The following is a 22,338-nucleotide window of genomic DNA, read 5'->3' on the forward strand; positions in this document are numbered from 1 at the left end:
ATTTTTGGCATCATACAGCTTCGATAGTTATCAAATACAAGTTAAATTGTAAAACAAAAATTTCTAATAAATCATGGGTCATAATAGAAAAATTAGGTAACCTACATTCTTGCCTCTTCCATTGTGCCAAAATATTAAAATCTTCAACATCATCTTCATCAATGTTTGGTTGGTCTAGATAGCATTGTTCACTATCAATCTCTCCATGCTCCATCGTGTGATCGCTACAAATTGGATCTAGCTTCATTATTGAATCCTACATCGGTATTTTTATTTAATAAGGTATTTTTCAAAAGGTAATGCTTTATATTGATTTGATTTATTTTATATTACAAATGCCAACACCATTATCAATGTCATGAATGCATTCTCTATTAGAATTTATAGTCATCTTAATTTAAATTAGAATCGATATATAATTATTCCAAAAATTAAGGGCGTGTACGATACAACTTCCGCGACTGGATTCTTCTGCTTAAAAAAGTTGAATTTTGCTTTAGAAAAAAGTTGCAACTAAGAAAAATTGTTTGATACAACAATGTTGAAGTGTTGTGTTATTTACTAGATAATTTATGTTTGATACAGCTGTTGGATTCTGTTGTATTCTAATAAATGATCAGAATGCTCTTAAGTGTATAATAAAGCATTAGACTGCCCTAAAATGAATTTTAATTAACGGAATCATCATATAATTATAATAAAATATTAAAATTTAATTATTTAATATTTAATTATTTTCAAAAAATGAAAAATAATAAAATGGAACATAAATAGTATAAATCTACTAAAATTTTAGTAGCATCTCCTCTAAAAAAATGATTTTTGGACTTAACTATGAGCTAACCCAGCTGTTGAGTGTATAAGCCTAATGTGTAATCTGGATCATGGGTTTTATCTGCTAAAATCAAAACCCCAAATTATAGGAGACATGTATCAATGAACTTTATGTGGGTCCATTTATGACTTTTAGGGATTTATTTTGATTTCTAAAATTTGTAAGGACCTCCTTGAAATTTTTATGCCTACAAATGCCCCATCAAAATGCGTTGTCGGATGCGCAGTTGACGATATCACATCATTGATGCTTTTGACTGTGAATGAGTGACTTCCACATATTTGAGTTCTTTTATAGAGGTTGTTGCTTTTTCAATTAGAATCGGGCCCGTATTTTCTGTCTTCTGCGAAATTTGACTATAAGAGTGGTGGAAATCCCCGAACTTGAAGGGGATTATCCACGTACAATTTTGTATTGCACACCTTTGACATTAATTGGAGCTTTTCTTAAAAAAATCTCCTCAAATCCCCTCGTTTTTGTCTTTAGGAATATTGTTAAAAAGAATTTGCCTGTTGAAATCTTAGGGCCACATGTTTCACCATTAGTTTCTTTGCTTTGTAAATAAAATAAGAACTTGGAAATTATGAAAGATGGGAAACATGATGATCATGCATTTTTACTCAACAATCCTTGGTGTCTTTGAGATGCATGGGATTAAACCCTAAAATTATCCAAAATCAAGACTTGTGATCTTGTATTGTATGAGATCAAGCCCCCACAAAATATCCAAGCTCAACAATTGTGTATCTAAGATGCATGGAAATATATCCAAAAATGTGCAAACTCAAACTTATTCACCCGAGTTGCATGGAATCAAACCTCCCAAAATATCCAAAACTTACATTTTATTGTAGCTTGGAACTTGGGATGCATAGTCAAGACTTTGCATTTGGGATATATGGGGTAAAACCTGAATCTTTCATTTTCTTTAAGCAAGCAAAGCGAGTTAACGTTCCAAAACAGTCTGGATGTTTTAATTGGTAATCCAAGATTGCAAAACATCTCAACACCATAGATTCAAATTCCAGTCACTTTCTCCCCAAAATCAATTTTTCCTTCCTCTATTTGTTTATTTTTATTTTTCAACTTCAAGCTACCATTCTCTTTAAGCTCAAAATCCATCTCCTTTATCTCAAAATGGTTTTGAGAAGTTAGAATATAATGGATTTTTATACAAAAAGAGGATTTATTTCAAGGGGTTGACTAATATATTGAAGACAAGGGTTTTCTTCAAGAATTTTGAACTAAATTTGAAGATGATAAAGTTTTGGGCAGAATGATCATTGGAGTTTAGTAATTCTCAGAGTATTTTCTGTGACTCGGCCAAAATCTCGAGTCAAAAACATCATAACTTTTGAGTTGATTCGTAAAGGTAGTTGCAACGATATTAATGACCGAGTCACTTCAAATTGAATCAAACCGAGTTGGTGTGGACTCATAATGGGTCACGTCAACAAAAATTGGCCCAATCAAGAATATATATTTTTTGTTATTTTCTTGTTTCCTTACTCACTTGAACCTGTGCAAACGGTTGCTTTGGGACTTTTTTTTTTCTTTAAATTCTTCATCATTTCTTTTGCTTCATCCAAAATCCTTTTGAGGTTATAAAAGCTGACATTGGCTTTGGTTAAAAAAACATGAACGTGTAAAGCTCTACGTGACGGACAGTAGAAGCTTGATTTTATCTTCATCAATGATGATTGTAAGAAGTCTGATGACCAACCGACATTAATGGTGACGAGGTCCAACCATGGTTTGATCAGTTGTAAAATGCATGATCACTGCTTGGCTTCGATGAGCTAAAAATTCTAGCTTTCACAATGCTCCATCTTTAAGGTGGCAATGTTAATCTCAGATAGGATCATGATGCATAATGGTGGTGCTGCTTTGGGGGTGCTTTAGATGTTTCATAACAATGAAAGCACCATGACGTGCAGTTTTTTTTTTCTTTTTCTTTGTACTTCTATTTCTAACATTTTTTTTGTGTTTGTCCATAGGAAAAGTTACATATTTACTTTGGTAAAAATATCACTCGTCTTCATTCTTCTTAGAAGAGTACATCAAACCTTGTAGCATGAGTAGTATCTAAAATGATGTTTGTCATCTAGGTCTTGGAGCAACTGTTAATCAATCGTACTCGAGGGCAAACATTGCAAAACTTGCTGGAGGTGACACATGCATATATGTTTGTTTGTTATTATTTTGAGTATGTTGTATTAGTCGTGTTCGAAGGTAGACAACTCTATGAACTTGCAGGGAATACCACGAGAGCTTGTAAATTTGCACTTGTTGGCCAATCCTTGGAACAGGTATGTACTAGTCATGCTCGAGGGCAGACAACACCTACTAGTGTAAAATTAATTTAGGACATAACACATTAGATGTACACTGGTTGGCTAGTACTTGGAGAAGCTATGTATTGGTTGTGCTAAGAGACTGGCAACACCAACTGGTGTGAGACAAGAGTTTGTAAAAATCTCAGTCAGAAACTGTTAGCCCATCCTCCATCTGCTAGGAGGGCCTCAGCCATTCTCTATCTGTAACTGTTTACCGATTCTCCAACTACCGAAGGACCTCAGTCATTCTCTATCTACAACTATTGACTTATTTACTACCTACAGGGAAAACCTCAATCATGCAAGCAATTGTTGGCACATTTTCCATTATTGGAAAAACCTCAGTCATGTAAGAAACTGATTGACTCATTCTCCATCTGCCGAAAGAACCTCAGTCATGCAAGTAACTATTGAATCATTCTCCACCTACCAAGAGAACCTTAATCATAAAAGTAATTATTCACATTCTATATCTATCAGGAGAACCCCAGTCATGCAAGCAATTGCTAACCCATTCTCCATCTATTGGAAGAATCTCAGTCTGAAGAAAATTCTTGAAATAGCTACACCATCTTGCCTTGGGTAGTTTTTGATACATTAATGTTATGTGTCAGATGTACCATCCTTTTTTAACGAATCAATACTTCAACTATCAACTATCGTCTCTTATTGCTTTAGATGATCTCCTATGTACTACAATGTGTTGGGTCTATCTCTTCTTCAACAGATCAACACTTCAACTTTATTTATTAATCGTCGGCTCTTCTTATTTTGGGTAGTCTATAACCCCCATTGTGCGTCGGATGAACCATCCCTCTTTCAATGGATCAACAATTCAATTATCAACCATCGCTTCTTCTGATTTTGGACAATCTATGATGGGCAATGTTGTATGTCGATTGTACCATACTTTTGGTGGATCTATCAATCTACCCACCAAAGAATGAAATTTGTCGAACTCGCTACATTAATGTTTTCATAGTGATTTTCGATGTACAATTTATTTTGTGCATTTGATGTACCATCTTTCTTTTAGTGGACCAAGATGGGGATTATATATGACAACTCCTTTGATAATTCTTCTTAAATGTAGTCTGATATGGGATCAAACCAGGACGTAGTTTGACGTTTTTTTTTTGTGGTGGCTAAACCTAATCTGATTTTCGCAAGTTGTGTACGTATCCAATGTGGGATCAAGCTAGAATGTAGTTCAATTTTTTTTTGTTTATTGTAGCTGAACCTAGCGTAACTTTGCAGGATGCCTACATACTCAATGTGGGATCAAGCTAGAACAAAGTTCAATTTTCTTTTTGGTTTATTGTAGCTGAATCTGTTGTAACTTTGTAGACTGACTACATACCCAATGTGGGATTAAGTATGAGCATAGTTCAATATATTTCTTTTGAGTTGCTTTATATGCAAAGATCAGGTTGGAGATCTTCATCAAAGACAGTAATTGACAAGTCCTTTGTTAGCTAAAGTGCATTGTAAACGATTAATCGCGTTTGTGTATCTTTTGAGATGACACTTCCTTTTTTAAATCGTTGGTCACAATTCTCTGAAGTTTTTAAGTACTTGACGCATATACAAGTCTTAGGACTATCCAAGGTTACGCATCTTGATTATCTGTCTTGATTGCAATGTAAACTAACACATGCAATTCTTTCTTTTTTTGTTTATTGCTCTAACTAACTTTTCTTTTCTTTTTATTACCTAAGTGTTTTTTTCTATTAGACGTTAACAAGGTTGAAAGATGAGGATATTTTTTGTGCATGTGGTAATCGTCCAAGTTTCATCTTCAATATAAACAGGTTGTAACAATTGATGAGTAGATCGTAACGTTGCACGTGTAAACTACAACATTGATGAGCATGGTCTTCTATTTAAAAAATGTGTGGTTGTGGAGGTAAAGGAAAAATGATTTGTCCCCAATTTGATGATGCCCCCAATGTGGATTGAAAATCATGGACGCCAAAGGATTCCAATGAAAGTTGATTTAACAATGACAACACTCCTTTATCTTGAAAGAGTAGAGTTAATATTGCACACAAACTTATCAAACGTATTTGATCCTTAAGCTTGAATGTAAATGTCATCATGTTTGTAGCAGTCGGATTATTATTAGTATCTAACTCAATCTTTCCTTGATGTACCAAGTCCATAATGTTTTCCTTTAAAGTGCAACAATTTTTAAGAGGGTGACTGATCATTCAGTGGTAACAACAATACCTTGGATGATCATCATGCCCTATTTCTCAGTCAGATCCAATTTTAGCAAGTTGTAGAACATGTTGAGGATATCAAACTCGTGAGAGGGTATTCCTTTATATTGAGTTCTTTTGATATTAACAAAATCGTCCATGCATCTTAGGATTTGTCAATTTTAGGTTTTCCATTTCTTTTCTTTGTTGATGGTTTTGTAGATGAAGTGAACATAACATCTTCTTCTTAAAATGATATTTCTTCCTCTAACTCAGATTTTTTAGAATGATATTTTATTTCATGTCATGGGCTCGTACGGCTAGCTCTTCGTAAGTGTGGGACTTGATCGATTTTAAGATGTATAGTAGTTCGCAATGCATCCAGTGGATACACATCTTGATAATAGATGACTAGGAGGGCCAATCTATGTAGTTAAGAGAGAGATTCCTCCAATGTTGGATATATTCTATAACTAGTTCATTCATTTTTTACTTGACAGTGGTGAGTTCCACCATACTTACTATTCTTATAATATTGTAAAAGTAGGTGAGGAATTTTCTTTCAAGTTGATCCCAATTGTTTATCGAGTTGGGCTCCAAGTTGATGTACCAATCTAACTCATTATTACAGAGAGAACGAACGAACTATTTCACTATGAAATCGTCGTTCGTACCAGCATTGTTGCAGATTTCGATGTAATGAGCAATGTACTATTTTGGATTTTCTTTTCCTTCGAATTATTGAAATTTTGATGGTGGCAGCCTGCCGAAAGACGCATTTATTCGATATGTTGAGAATAAGGTTTTGAGTAGACCAATGAAGGTTGTGGCACGCCCTCATATTGAGCATGAATGGTGTCAATAATCATTGCATGCAATTGTTGGACATATAACAATGCGACAAATCCCTGTGGTGGGTCTTACGTAGTATTTTGCAAGCTAGAATGATCCCTTTGTTGCTCATCTTTGCGCGGAGTCATGTATGTTTTAAAAGTGAATCTTAGAAGATGTGAGGGTCCAACGCTTGATTCAACCAAATTTTCCTTCTATTCCTAACAACTAACTAGGACAGCAATTTGAACGTGTCTTTGTCAACTTGTTGATGGTGTTTGCCATCTAGGTTAATTACGCTTTCACCGTTAGTACTTCGGTTATCATCACTACTCTAACAGATGTGTGAATCTGTAATGCAAAAGTAATTTAGATATCCAAACAATCCCTTACTTGACTTTGAATCAAATCCATAATTCAATAAATCATCTTCCACAATATCTGTTCACGTCATTTTTGTGGCATGGTTTTTAGAGTGATGATGGAAAGACTTAACTAGGTAGGAGCTAGCAGTCTTCGTCATAGTTCGCCTCACATGATTATCGCAATTGACAACTTGGGTAGATTCAAAGTTAGAGGAAGTGATTTTCTTACATTTCTCTACAATAACAATTGCGATAACATTGATGTTGCGAGCTCTCATTGTTCTTGGTAGTATTTTTGAAATTGACTGAAAGATGAGAGGTTGAGATAGTCCCATCCGATGTGCCATAAATTTATCGACAATAAATTTCATAGATTTACCTCGAGATTCGTGAAATAAGATTGCAAATGATTTATATTGATTTTGATAAAATGATATATAGATCTCAATGTTATCTTCTAATTAACAGTCAAATACAAAAGTAGAGATTGTGTTATGTGTAACTTTCTTCTCTCTGGGCTTCGCGCGTGATCGACTGAGATGTTACTTTTATGGTGATTTTGTTGTGCTTGATATTTTGTAGAGTCTTTGTGTGGATTTCTTCTTTTTGGACTTCGCACTTTGTCGATTGAGAATGTGATTCTTGTTTTGTAGATATTGGATTGGTGTTTGATCTTTTGGGGAGACTTTTTATATATATTTTTTCTCTCCAAGCTTCACGCTTGATTGACTGAGAATGATTTTTTGACTTTTAAAGAAAGGTTTTTATACTTGATTTTCTCTAGAGGTTTGTTGTAGATTTTTTTTATTCTGGTTTCGCACTTTATCGGATGAGAAAGATTTCTTGGTTGTCTGGAGGCTTGTTGTAGATTTTCTTATCTCTAGACTTCGCATTTTATCGGATGAGAAAGATTTCTTAACTTATGGATAAGGGCTTTTAAGTTTGATCTTATCTTGAATAGGACTCTGAGTCTCTCGTGAAAAACTTCGCTTCGTCTCTGGATGAGGGTTTGAGAACTTCTGTATTCTGACATAAAATGATCCTCTAATCTCTTCCAAGGCTTTGATATTTATAGACTTAGGGTAAAATGATATTTTCAAATATGCCCCTTAACTTAACCGGATTTTACATAATCAATTGAAAATGGTATTTGATTATTGATCCAACCTATTTTAGTGGGTTTAAGACTTAATTATGGGCTAACCCATTTGTTGAGTATATGAGCCTAATGCGTAATATGGATCACTTGGATTTGTTGGATTATGGGATTTATCTGCGAAAATCCATACCCCAAATTGTAGGAGCACGTATCAATGAGTTTTATTTGGATCCATTAGTCCAATTATGGCTTCTAGGCATTTATTTTGATTTCTAAAATTTGTAAGGGTCTCCTTGAAATTTTGATACTTACAAACATATGCTGTATATTGCAATCCAAAATCAAATAGAACTCAAAATTTTGACATATCAATTGTTGTCGTAGTCTGAATTGCTAACAAAGGGTTAGACAATGCAAATGATTTGCAACATAAAAAATTTGCATGCACGCATCACCTAAATTCTTAAGAAATGTCAGCAAATGATTTGCGACGCAAAAAGTACCTCAAATCATTTGCAAAATTATTCGACTTTAACTTAAGCCTATCCAAATTACTAAAATACCCCTTACAAGGAAATTAATCAAATTATACAAATACACTTAGACTACTTGGTAAAAATATATGCACATAAATTTATGAAAAAATATTCTTCCTCCAAGATACATTAACTTACAAAAATACCCCTCATAAAAAAAAACTTTTAAATTATAAATATATCCCTCAATACTTACTTCAGTAACATGCAAATGAATTAACAAAAATACATCTCATCAAAACATTTACTTGCATCTAAAATTACAAAAAAACAAAAAAAAAAAAAAAAAACCCTCATTAATTTCATTACAAAAATATCATAGAGTATTTTTGTAAATTCACACACATTTTATTGTAACAAGTAGTAAAGGTATTTGTATAATTTAAATAGTTTTTTTGATGATGAGTATTTTTGCAATTCCAATATGTAGCTAGGTTACTATAACTTTTGATGGGGATACTTTTTAAATTCATATGTATGTTAATGTTGCAAGTATTGAGGGCATATTTGTTTGTTGAATAATTTTTTTAATGTGGTTGAATAAGTTAAAATTGTTTTCACATTTTATTTTAATAAGAAATCACGACAATTATAGCAAATATCAATCAATCACAGAAAGAGATTCACAAGAGATATCTCCATGGTTTCCAAAGCAATAGCAAATCTTTCATCACAATTCATTTCCATTGCAAAACATTTGTGGATGCAAATGATTTGTAGTGTACCAAACATGGTCAAAGTAGTTATTAAAGGGCCAAAAGGTACTCAACTTTTTTTAAGAGAAGGATTACTTCTAGAGCATGGTTTTAAAATTCGTTTTGACGTCTCGTCCATGAGAGAGACTGAGTCGTCTCATCCATGAGAGAGACCAAGTCGTCTCAGACAAGTTTTTCGATATGTTTGAGCTGTCTTGTTTAACAATGAGAAAAATGAACAGTGATTTTAAATCTCGTCCAATACGTTTGATTTGTCCACCCGCCTCATTGGTGAACGATATATAGACATATTGAACAAGTCGTCTTGGTCTTAGATGACATTTAAAATCATGTTCTACAATATAGAAGGAGGAGGGTACTCTCTATCACTCCCTTAAGGTACTAATGAAAGTAGTTAGTCCGATAACAATGTTATAAGATACAATCTCTAGTAGTTGAGTTTCAAGCTCTTATTAGTTTTGTTGTCTACCCATTTTCCATAGGTAATTGATATCTATCATGACAAGACAATTGCTTAAAAAGGGTTTTAAAATATTTAATTATTATTGTCGAATTCCAATTAACATTCGATGATTCGAAATTAGTTTTGTGATTAGTTAAATTTTGATAAGGAATTATCATGTCTAACATTAAATACATGGAATTCCATTGATGTTTAACATCAGGGGTGGATTTACATTGGGGGCAATGGGGGCACTTCTCCTCAGAAGAATTTTCAAAGTCCATGAATATACATGAGTTATTAAGACATATAACAATGGAGGATAAGAAAATCCGACATTGTTTCCCCCATAAAATTTGTTTCTCTATTGGTTGTTTCCACAAAAATTTGCTCTTGGTTGCCACCCTGAGAGTAAAATCTAGGCTCTGCCTCTATTTAACATTAATATAGAATTTTATATACGTTATACTCAGGACTTTGCAAAACTTACAAAATTATTAATCTATCTTAGACATTTGAATTAAGTACATGACAAAAACAATATACATATAGAAAGGTTTTCCATTATAGCTAGGGTTGTTAATTGAGCATGTTGACCGCTAGCCCGGCCCATCCCACCAACAAGATAAAGGTTGGCCTTCATATCGAACCCATAAAGGTAGTGTCAGAATCAATAATTTCCAGCGAATCAAATCTAGGTTGAGCTAGGGCCTAATAGTCCCCCAACCTAGTCTACTACTTATCTTATAGGAAATAAAAGTAAAATGTATTGAATATTATAACTTAACTCTCATTTATAATAATTGTAGGTTAATAAGATATTAATTTCAAAATCGATTGTATAATCTTCAAATAAACATAAAATTAATTTGAAAAATATATTTTTCATTAAAAATATTGAATTTTAGTCATTTTATTTGGCACTTAGACGTGTCAAAGATCACCTAATTTATAAGTAGTCCGAGAATGGATGCATCATGTTTAACTAGGTTAAGCATCTTTCTCAAAATATTTCAGCTATAAATACTTTATTTTTCCTGTCTATTATGCCTCGAATAAATTCAATGAGTAACTAATAATTGTTTATTGATTAGGAGAGATGAAAATGAGAGTCCAATTTTTATTGAGTGCCTGTCTTCCTTAAATGGGAAAAATGCATTAATCCAATTTTGTATCAATGCACTCTTATATTAATTATGAATGCTTAAACATGTGATGAGTCAATAAAACATTCATAGATCATTAAAAATAATACGATTGGCTATCAAAATAGAATAGATGTATACATCATCATCATCAAAGCCTTCTCTCTAAGAATGAGGAGTCTAAGCTCCTCCATTCCACTTTCTCTAAAGTAGTCTTTTGTCATTAAATGTTTGTTCACATCTATTTTCATTATATTCATCTAGGTTCTTTTGGGTCTTTCTTCTAATATTTTAGAATTTTCAACTCGAATATTTCTTTCTATGGTTGTAATTTGATCTTCATTGAATATGCCTAAATCATCTCATTTACTTCCAGGTCTTTTCACTCATTCTTTCTATTCAATTTGTGTATTTTTTGTTAATGCATACATTAATGATTATATCTTTCTTAGTCTTTTCACTTATCCATTCTACTCAATTTATTTAATGATATTTTTTTTTAACTACTCAACTTGAATATCTAATGATGTTTTTTTTTTTTTTATTAATTTTTATTTTTTAATTTTAAATTTGATAATTCAATAGTATTTTTTGTGTATTTTGGAACTTTCTTGTATGTATATTAGCACTATGTGTGTTGTGTCTTCTTATATGTATATGTCTAAAGAATGAAAATTAGTGTTTATAATGTAGATAATTATCAATTGATGTGGGATACGTAGTTAATGTATGTAATATTTTTGGGTTGTACTTATAGTTATATATTTTTTTAGAAATAATATATATATATATTCGATTTGATATGGTGATTGGAACTCTAGTTTTTTCTCATACAACTGTCATATAAGTAAAAAAAAATTCATAAATTCAATTTTTAGAAAAAATTCTATAAAAATTATTTGGAAGAAATTCATATCATATTTAAGATTTGAATATTTTAATTTTAATTTTTCTTTCCACTCTCAAGATTTGATAAAATCTAGATTCAAAATCGAGGGCATGACAGACGTTTCCCCCATACTCTGCTAACGTGGCATGTACATAGAATCATAGATTTATTTTCTCAGGATGCACAACTGCACGTCTTCATAAACATGTGCAGTTATGTATCTCGAGGAAGAAAATCTACAGTTCCGTCACAAGCCACCACGGCAGAGTAGAGTAGGGTAGGGTGGGGAGTCAGAAAATCATTTTTCTTTTGAACATGAGTTTTTATTACATGAAGGTCCCTCAGTAAGATTTCTAGTTTGACTCAAACGGATTTCTCTCTCTCTCTCTCTCTCTCTCTCTCTCTGCTCAGTTTGAATTGAGTCGCAATAAAAGGGAAAATGTTCTTCAGAGGAGAAACAGAACAGCAACAGCTACTAGTCGAAGAAGAAGAAGATTACAGATATTCGAATATGTATTTGTATAAGGAGGATGTACGGTCATCCTGTTCACAAGGCCACAGAGAATCTCTGCAATTGGAGACTCTTGAAGGCGGAAGAATCTGTCTCCTCTGCTTCAGCAATCTCATTTCGAACCCTAGATCTCCCACCATACACGTATCCTACGCACTCTCACAGATCTCCCTAGCTATCTCCAACCCTACTTTCCTCCAAAACCTGCGCACCTTCCACGCTCACCTCATTCTCTCTCCACTTGTTCAGGTTCTCTCGAATTTCGATGACGAACCAATCGCTCGTCAAACGATCGATCTCATCTCTCATCTCTGCGATTCCGAAGATCCTTCGTTTCCTAGAGATCTCATCGCTCAGATCGCGGATCGCCTCTCGTCTGGTTCGTTGGCATGGAGTCGGCGTCAGATCTACACGGTTCGTTTAAAAAAAATCCTTAAATTTCATTGTTTTTTTTTTCTTCTTTGAGACTATTTTCATTCGATAATTAGTTCGATCTAGTCTGGAAAATTTGTGAGAAACACCTTTGTTTTCTGTCTTTGTTTTTCTCAATTTCCATTAAACAGACGTTTGAGATACCAGTAAAACACAGATTTTCTAGAAAATAGTATTTTGTTTCTAGGAAAAAAAAAAACTCCCGTTATATTTTATTTTATTCCTTTTGAGACATTTCGGTTCGATAATTCAATCGATTCTGAAAAACTGTTCTCACCTTTTCAATTTGAAACTTTTTCGTGTGTCTTCATGCGTTTGAAATTTGCCGCGAAATTCAACCGTCGCAGAACCAGAACTAATACTACTAATACTGAGTTCCTATCTTGTACAATAGGAAGTTGGATAGCTAACCACCTCCGCATAATCTTACGGTCACGTGAACAATCTTTTTAGTTGTCATCTTATGTTAGATTAGACAAGTGAGAAATGCATACTATTGTTTAAAATTATTATCATGATTGTGAATGTTTTATGCTGGATAAATTGACATTTGATCATATAACATTATTATATAGATTATAAGTATTTAAAAATTAATTATTTTCATGAAAAATGTAGTAAAACTGAAATTTCATACATTCGACCCAAAATTTTAAAATTTTGTAGGAACCAATTATGATCTCATATGTGTCAATTTGATAAGCAATTCACAATGACTTTCTTGCTCTTGACTCTGATATTAAAATAACTCTCTCAATTCGTCTCATTATTTGGGACAAGTTTTAAAATTGTAGTCTTTCATCTAGGGGTGAAACCATGATTTTCTAGCAGTGGGGGCAAACTATTATTGCATGATAAGGTTGAAAAACATGAAGATCAGTGATTATGAGGAGAAAATTCATTGATTTTTATTAAAGATTGAAAAAAAAAAAAAAAACATTTAGATCATTTTTTATTAATATATATGAGAAAAATTAAGTCAAGAGATAATGTCATTAGTGGGGATAACTGCTAAATATTAGCCAAATAGAAAGAAATTTTAAAATTTAAGTGGTAAAGACAAACTCAAAATATAACAAATTCTAAAAATGATAATATAATTATATATATATATATATGGGTCAGGTTCAAGGGCCATGTGAGAAAACATGTAAGAAAACTTTCGTTTTTCAAAATAAGGGTTAGAGGTTTTGGATTGAGCTGATTTTTTGCAAGGATGGTCACTATGATGAGAAGATCATCCTCACAAAAAATCAGCTCAATCAGAAACCTCTAAATCCATCAAAAGTTATTTACAAATTAGTGATAAAAATTGAAAAAAAATCGACGAGCCACATTCTAAATCACTTTTAATGGGGTTAGAAGTTTCAGATTGGGCTGATTTCTTTTTTTTTGGATGATCTTCCCATCATAGAGATCATCCTCACTAAAAATCAGCTCAATCTAAAATTTCTAACCCATATTTTAAAATTTTATTTACCGCCGAAAGTTTTCTTACATGTTTTCTCACATGGCCCTTGAACCTGACCCTATATATATATATATATATATATATATATATATAAATAAGAACAAGTACCCCCATTACCCCTAGGGTAAATCCACCCTTGCTATCATCCCAACCGTTTGTTGGAGAAACTAAAACATGATATGACCATCGATACCATGGCTTTGCGCTTTTACATACACTACTTTTACCATAATTCCAAAACTCGAAAACTCAACTCAACTCAAATGTCCACTGAGTTGAGTCAAATTGTAGACTCATGAGTTGATTTGGAGAAGTCAAATAAAAATATGTTACAGTTTTAATATTTAAATTAGTTTTTGTATTTTAAAATAAATAATAATGATCTTTTATTCTTCACTAAAATTATAAGAATAACCACAAAGTGAATGAAAAGAGTGGTGGAAACCTTGGTCACACATGCATCTTTACACAAAGCCATCCCGTTTTCCTCTTCAGAGAGCTTTGATTGGTCTCCCTTGCTTTAGCGTTAAACCAGCTGTAATTTTGGGAATATTAACATAATCCCACATGGTTGCTTGGCAAAAAGAGAAAAGGAGAAAAAAAAAAATCAGGATCAAATAAGGCGTCTCATTCCTAACTGAACCATTTTCTACCTGGCATGCAGTCCAATGCATTTAATCTCTAACCAAAATGTGCCATGTAAACACCGTTTGTTGCTATAGGAACAGGACAACGCTCCAAATCGTGACTCCAAAAAAAAAAGGTTAAGAAACTTGAGATGACATAATGATACAATTTTAAAACTCTATACTTTGTCTCTTCTTGCTACCCATCGATGTTCAGTCGACTTGGTTCAAGTCATCTTGTCTCAGATTAGATAAACCATTTTAACTCAGTTTACAAATATTTACTAATACATTTATATGCAAATAATTATAATTTTCTCTAATAAATAAGATCGGTTAGAAGATGCTTAGTCACAAGATAATATTTTTATTCATATTAAAAATATTTTTAAATCATAAAAATAATTAGTTTAATAAAAAATTTAAAAAACCAGTTGAATCAGCTGAGTTGTAGTCAATGTGACTTCGGTGATAATTTGAAATATCGTCCATCAGCTCGATTTTCAAACGAGACAATGTGCAGAATAATTCAAATTGAATATGCCAGTATGATCAATAATGTCTCTAAACTAACATAAAATCCCCCACTTTTTCTCTCAAATTCAGCTTCACTGCTTTGGGGTTCTTCTGAATCGTCAGAAAGATGATCCCTCCTCACATATCAAAGATAAGGGATCCCTCATTTCCAACCTCGTCACCGGTCTTCAGTTGCCCAGGTGACCAACAAAACAAAACTCCATTTTCAGAACCATGCATTTACTATTATGTACATGAATGAATATCTTATCTCCTTTTCCTCCTCTTTGTCTCTCACTTGATACAGCGAAGAGATTCTTGGAGAGATCATGTTTGTGCTGTACAAACTCTCTATACTCGAAAACGTGCCTAGAGGAAATAATGATGATTTTCTAGCCTTCTGCCCCAATCTCTTGTATCAATCCTTGGAAGCCTTAATGAAGACCCAAAGTGACGAGGTCCGTATGAATTGTGTAGGTCTGTCTTCTACTTCTCCTTACTACATTAATACAGTTAGATGGGTACCGTTTGCTCCATTAAATGATCTGTAAGTAAGATCAAGTCAGATAACTCATTATCATTGGCTCAGTTTAGCCGATTCCTACCCCATACTGAGTCCACAGCTTATACCATGACTTTAGATGAGAACAATGATTTCATTATTCCTAGTTGCAGAAGTTGGTACCATTTAGTTACTCTAAGACACCTTCTTCCACTATTAATTAAATTTGATATACTATAAAATATAATTTGAACATTAACATATAATACTACACTAAGATCAAATATGTTATGAACATCACAAAATTGGGGTAAGTATCGGCATAGTGGGTACATACTTTCATGGCCATGACCCAAGACAGTTATGATGCAGTTATTAACATCTACAAAGGCCAGAAAAGTATATCTGATGGTGGTATCAATGGTCTTTCTTTCCGAACCCAGAACAGAATATCAGGACAAATGTGGCGTTGATATGCACAATATCAGGATAAACTTTTCTTAGTCAAAAAGTAACCATTATCAAACAATCTAAACATTCAATTTATTCTCTTTGTTTGAACGGATCAAATAACACTAGATGTTATAGGCAAAAAGCAATTTACATGTCTGTGTTACCCAACTGTGCAGGATTTAACCTTGTAGGGGTTTCCTTATGTGATTCTCCTTGTTTTGATATAGTGCTTATGGAATAGAAACTGAATAATAGTATAGTATGTGTATTAATCTGTGTGTGTATGTTTGTCAATGTGTGTGTGGGCATGTGCGTGCGTTCTCACTCATTACAATGTAACAAATGCTCTAATGTTTACCTTCTCAGCGCTGCTGACAGTGTTAGCTCAAAGGGGATACTTCGAGAGAGCATTCACATATGACCAAACTGGCAGGAACTTCAGAGAAGTAGATTTCATGCAAACAGTAGAACATGCAACAGATAGTACTACTCCTATGATTACCCTGTTTGCTGAGGCCATCAAAGGCCCTATGCTTTCTTCCGATACCCCAGTCCAGATTGGCGCAGTAGACCTTATCTTCTATTGCTTGTCATGGGAAGGCACCACCACCAACCACATCAAAGTCCTGGTTGAAGAAAACATTGCTGATTATGTATTTGAAATACTGAGATTGTCAGGTAAGTATTTCCCATAATAAGGAAAACATGAGGTAATAGAGGAAACATCCAAAAGTGGTTGACCAGTAGACATGGTTCATATCAGGGCTAACAACACACCGAGAAGTCAACCATTGGAATTGACCCACAATGAGATTATCCCAACCATCCAATCTACATACATTTTTCTTGATCGTTGCATTTTTTTAATTTCACAAAAGAAAAAAGCCACTAGATTGGATTGTTAGGATCATCTAATCCAGGCAAGTTTTGGTAGAATTGTATAATTTAAAGAAAAACAAAGCTCATTTTTACCGGGCTTTTCTAGATGACTTTCTCATAATCTTAAAAACTGAAGCTCATTCATTAGACTGCAATCCCTTTAGCAGCTGATTACTGAATTAGTCATGTAATATGGGCAGGACATAAGGATTCTATCGTAAATTCCTGCCTCAGGGTTCTGGGGCTTTTATCAGCAGCTGAGCAAGCCTTCAGTCAAAGGCTCGCTATTGGGTTTCCAACTCTGTTACCTGTTCTGCATTATGTAGCTGAAGTGCCTTTTCATCCAGTCCAATCTCAAACATTGAAGCTTATTTGGATTTGCATCTCCAACTGTCCCGGAATAGTATCGAAGTCTCAAGTTGAAGAACTGACTCTTGTCTTGACGGGGATGTTCAAAAGACATACAAGTGGTGAGATGGCCATAATTCCGGAGACCTTTGCAATGGCTTGCTCAATCTTTGTAGCTGTCATGAAATCTCCATCTTCAAGTGAGGTCTCATCTCTACCAGCAATAGTCCAAGAAGCATCGAAAAATGCAATCTTGTCTTGTCTCTGTGGCCCCCAAAAACATCCTAACCAACTTCTTTTATACTCCTTGTACCTTTTAAAAGAAGCACACACATATGGTCACAATGTAAACTGTATTATAGAAGTATGTGAAACCCATCTATTACCATGGCTTCAAAGGGTGATCAATGAACTGGAAGAGGAGGATAACATTTTGGGAGTCCTTGAAACTTTCCATTCGATACTTCTTCAAGGATCTGATGCCCAAGCCAGGAAATTTGCGGAGATTCTTGCTTCGTCATCTTGGTTCGGCTTGTCTTTTGGATTTCTAGGATTGTTCCCAACGGAAAAGATGAAAATGAGAGTGTATTTGATGCTCAGCTCAGTCGTGGATTGTCTTTTAGGGCATGACTCTGGGGAACCCATTAGAGATTCGGCTTTGTATCTCCCATCAGATCCACTCGATTTGCTATTTCTACTTGGACAGAAGAGTTCCCGTGATTTTAACTTAATTTCTTGTCAATCCGCAGCTCTGCTGATATTACATACTAGCTCTTTATATGATGAAAGGTACTGGAAATCTTAGAACTCTCATTTTAGTTCTCTTATAACTATTGCAACTCATTGTAAGAACTTATGATTCTTCTTCCCCCCTAGACTCGCAGAAGAGAAACAGGTGTTGCCTTCTATAGAGCAATATATTCTCGTCAACAGTAGCAATTCCTTAAGCAGAGTGGCTGATTCTGTGAATTTGACACAATTGGTGCATCTATATGGCCTATATAGAGGTAAGGCTAAAATGGCATATCAGATACCCTACAGTTCCGAGGCCGAGAAGCTCTTGTTTCATCTAATAGTCGAAAAAGAGTGGGATCTACTTTCTGCGAGAATTCACCCGGTAGCACTGAAATGGTTGTTTCAACAAGAGAAGATCAGCAGGTCCTTGTCTAACCAGATCTTGAACTTCTGTAGATTAAACAACACAAAGAATGAGACCCAAATTATTGTACACGGAACTAACAATCAGATGATAGACATGCACACAATTGCAGAGTTGGTTACATCAGGAGATAACTTTGCAGCAAAACTTCTTGTATCTTTACTGAAGCAACTCCAAGATGAGGAAGGCCAAGAGGACAATATCACTTCAGTGTTGAATCTCATGGAAGTAATCCTCAAGATCTTTCCTTCGGCTTCAGATCAATTATGCTTGCATGACATTGCCAATGCATTTCACAGTCTGTATTATTATTCGAGCTATTCTTCTTCACCAGCAATCTTCATAAACTGCTTGTTTCTGATTTTCAACATTCTGCGATCAGCTCAGGCTGAATCACTCTTTAATCATGAAGCTTGGCTGTCTTTGACCATGAAGGTAATTGACTTGACTTGAATCTGTTTCAGTCAAGTTTGACAGTAATTTAAAGAAGCTAATTGTAATATTGTATCATCCATGTTCTTTTTGTAGTTTCTGGAAGTTTCGATTCCTATAATGGTTGCGGATACATGTAACCAAGAAGTGCTTCTATCAATTGGCATTCTTTCTTTAATCCTACACCATTCCACCAATCAAGCACTAACAGAAGCTTCAAAAGCCATACTTCTGAATACTTCGTTGGTCTCGGCTGTTAACAATATAATCCATACAGTCTGTCTAAAAGGCCCGGCTTTAACTGATCATGATGAGGAAACAAACACTGGAGAAACATTAATTTTTGTGCTTTTACTATACTTTTTCTCTTTGAGAAGGTGAGTCTTCCCATTTGATAACATCGTTTCAAAACTCGGTTTGACGTATCGTCTCATCCATGGACGAGACAGAGTTGTATTGGATGGGTCAACACATCTCGCACGAGATAAACCATTTAACTCGGTTTAGAATGATCTATTCATACATATATTTATAAGAAAATAATTATAAATATTTTCATCAAATAAGGTAGACTAGAAGATGTTTACTCATAAAATCATGTTTTATTTATCATGATATAGGTGCCAACTAGCTTAGTTGGTAAAGTCTTTGAGTGATGATACCAGAGACCTGGGTTCAAATCCTGCTAGCACCGAGTTACTGAACTCGTTAAAAACAGGCTTACCAACCAAAAAATATATTTAAATTCCAAAAAATATATATATAAATGTACAAATTTTTTGTTGACTTGACCGAGTTTTACTGTCCAAATCATCTTGTTTATCTCGCAAGATTTCGCACAGTTGATAAGCCCAACTACGTGCTCAGGCGAGTCATATTCTCGGTCTCGAACGAGATTTAAAACCATGTTTGATAACCTCAAACTGTAACTCATAATAATTCTAAATTCTAACATCTTTCATCGCAGTCTGCATGCTCTTCTACGACAAACTCTGGACTGGCAATATTTCCTTGAGCCATCCAATGGAGCACCACTACTTTCTGTGATCTGTGTTCACTGTCACGATTTATGCAGATTGATACATTTTGGTTCTCCACTAGTCAGGCTAGTTGCTTCCCATTGCTTGGTGGAATTGCTAATAGGAATCTCAGATCAGATAAATAGAGAACTCGATGAGCTAAATTGCTCTCTGAAGTACCTAAAGTCTGTGATGGCTGTACTAGAAGGCCTGGTATTTGACAGAGATGTTAGAGTAGCCATAAACTGTGGTCTTTGTTTATCCATAATACTGGGGTGGGAGAAGTTGGGTGTCGAGGAGATAAGAGTGATTGCAGATAGTAAATGGTCTAGGCTGGTTGTGGAGGAGTTAGCATTGTCTTTGGCAGCACCGAGTTTGGCATCAAGATTATTTACAAATCGGCACAAGGGCGCAACACATGTAGCTGTTGCATTGTTACGACTGAACCAGGTTCCGGGGTGGATGAGATCTGTCTTTGATTGTTCTTGCATCTCTGGAATAGTTAATAACCTTTCGGCTAGTAATGTGAGTGCAGAGATGACACAGTTATTTCGTGAACTACTGACATCTGATTTTCTAACAGCGGAGCAGATAGCAAGTCTAAATCGTGGGTTTCAGGTGAGGATTCTTAGGCATATTTCATGCTCTTCTGTTATTTATTCTCCTCAATAATACTGAAAGCAAGGGTGTCAATGGGTACCCATTTAACCGAAACGAACCAATAGGAATTGGAACCGTTAGGTTCTATCCGACAGGTACCCGGAACCAATTTATTTTTTCATTTCTTTTTCATACTATAGATGATTTAAGGTATTCTTTTATTTCAAAAGTAATGCATGTTATATAACATCCTCCAAATTTTCATATAAACTACGGGTTGGAACTTAAAATGAGCTATCTCTTCTACATATTTATTACTTTTAAAGAAGATAAATTATTATTTTTGAAAAAAAATCATTGACTGATATTTTTAGTATGACAAATTAGAACTAAGTTAATAATTTTGTAGATAATATGTTTTTTTTTTTAAAGGAAAAAAGTTTTATAATGATTTGAAATACTTTTTTTCTCATTCAATTCTTGAGAACCAGAACCGATGAGTACCTGTGTTTTATGGCAGTTCTGGTCTCATTTATTTAGGAACCAGAACCGAAAAACATACAATGCTTATGGTTATAAGTACCTTAGGAACCGAACCAGAGCTGACCCATTGACACCCCCTAACCAAAAGGTGTTGAGGAGCTAAATAGCTGTTATTTACCCATTCCTATATTTCTTTGCCGCCCATGCCAAGCTAATCTTTTTCTAATGTTGTGATCCAAAAATACCATGAGAAACTATAGTTAATATGTGAAAGAAAGATGATATGAACATTAACGGGGATCGAATTCATCTTCTCCAAATATTGCAGGCATGCAGAAAACATGTTTACATGGACAGTTCGCTAGAGGACAACATAGAGGAGAGTCTCGAGAACGTGATTACTGTCCCGAATGATTTACGCAAAGTATGTAAGTCACTAATTCACCTCATATCATCTGATTCTTCTCCGAGCATGGCTTCCAGAGGAGTCCAAACTGGGAATAGAAACTTGCTTGAAGAAATAGAAATGTTTCTGCAGGAGTCCTCCAAAAGAGAATGACAGCGGAGTAAATCTTATAAGTTTTTCATCAATGAATATATAGCATCATGGTTGTTTCTAAGTCACTTAAGCTTCAACCCCAAATAAAAAACTGAAAAATATTAATAGGATAGAGAAGATAATCAGAGTTGAATGGAGATGTATGATTCATTTTGCCAAACCCCAACATTTTGAATAAGGTGTAGATGATGTCGTGACGATGATATTCACCAACCCAATTCTGGTTACTCTAATGGACAAACTCAACTTCTAAACTACTAATTCCACGTTTTTTACTCTAATACATGCCATTGGCTTGACAACAATATTGAGTAGGCATATGGGGAAACAAATAATGTACAGTTTATGGAATATCAGCTTAGATTAACAATGGGTATAACATGTGCAACTTGTAAAATTGTTTCTACTGTTAAGTAGGAAGAAGTTTCTGAACATCCAGGCAAGCTATGGTACCATCTAAGAACCATGACAATTCAACACTGCCCATCTCTCCGTCTCCTCCATTAGAGCTGCTTTGGTGATCATTTCTGCCACTCAAATGTTCCCCAAGAAATTTGTTTTTGTCTTTGAACCTTTTCATAAAGTTCCATAACATACAATTAAACACTCCATCAATGGTTCCCAACTAAGAGACCCCATATTTCCAAATTAACTATAAGAGATTTAATATCCAGATTAACCTTAAACAGTCACTGTTATTATAAAGAAGATCAGATTAATAAAAAATTATACAGATTTTCAACATTTTTTTTCATCTTTAGAGTGCTATTTGATTTACTAAGACTGTTCTGCAATTTATGAGTAACATAGATCTACTAGCAAGCAAGGCATTTTGGATCATTATCAACTACATTGATACTTATGATCTTGGGTACAGCTACGAGTGTTACATCAAGATTCAGGTAAAATCATACCTCATGACAAGAGAAGAATTTGCTAAAAGTAAGTCTTCA

General features: G+C 34.2%; 1 protein-coding gene across 1 annotated transcript; it reads left to right on the forward strand.

Moving 5' to 3' along the window:
• Positions 1-11,815: 11,815 nt before the first annotated feature.
• Positions 11,816-22,072, forward strand: PRD1 (putative recombination initiation defect 1). Its single transcript, XM_086451801.1, has 9 exons — positions 11,816-12,320; positions 15,042-15,151; positions 15,259-15,428; positions 16,273-16,584; positions 16,986-17,922; positions 18,010-18,727; positions 18,821-19,101; positions 19,692-20,361; positions 21,155-22,072. Exons 1-9 carry the CDS (start codon positions 11,835-11,837, stop codon positions 21,383-21,385), a joined length of 3,915 nt encoding a protein of 1,304 aa, XP_086307927.1. The 5' UTR covers positions 11,816-11,834; the 3' UTR covers positions 21,386-22,072.
• Positions 22,073-22,338: the final 266 nt, after the last annotated feature.

Source organism: Akebia trifoliata, chromosome 8, assembly GCF_017979445.1.
Source record: "Akebia trifoliata isolate Shusen 1 chromosome 8, ASM1797944v1, whole genome shotgun sequence".
In the NCBI taxonomy this organism is placed as follows: Eukaryota; Viridiplantae; Streptophyta; class Magnoliopsida; order Ranunculales; family Lardizabalaceae; genus Akebia; species Akebia trifoliata.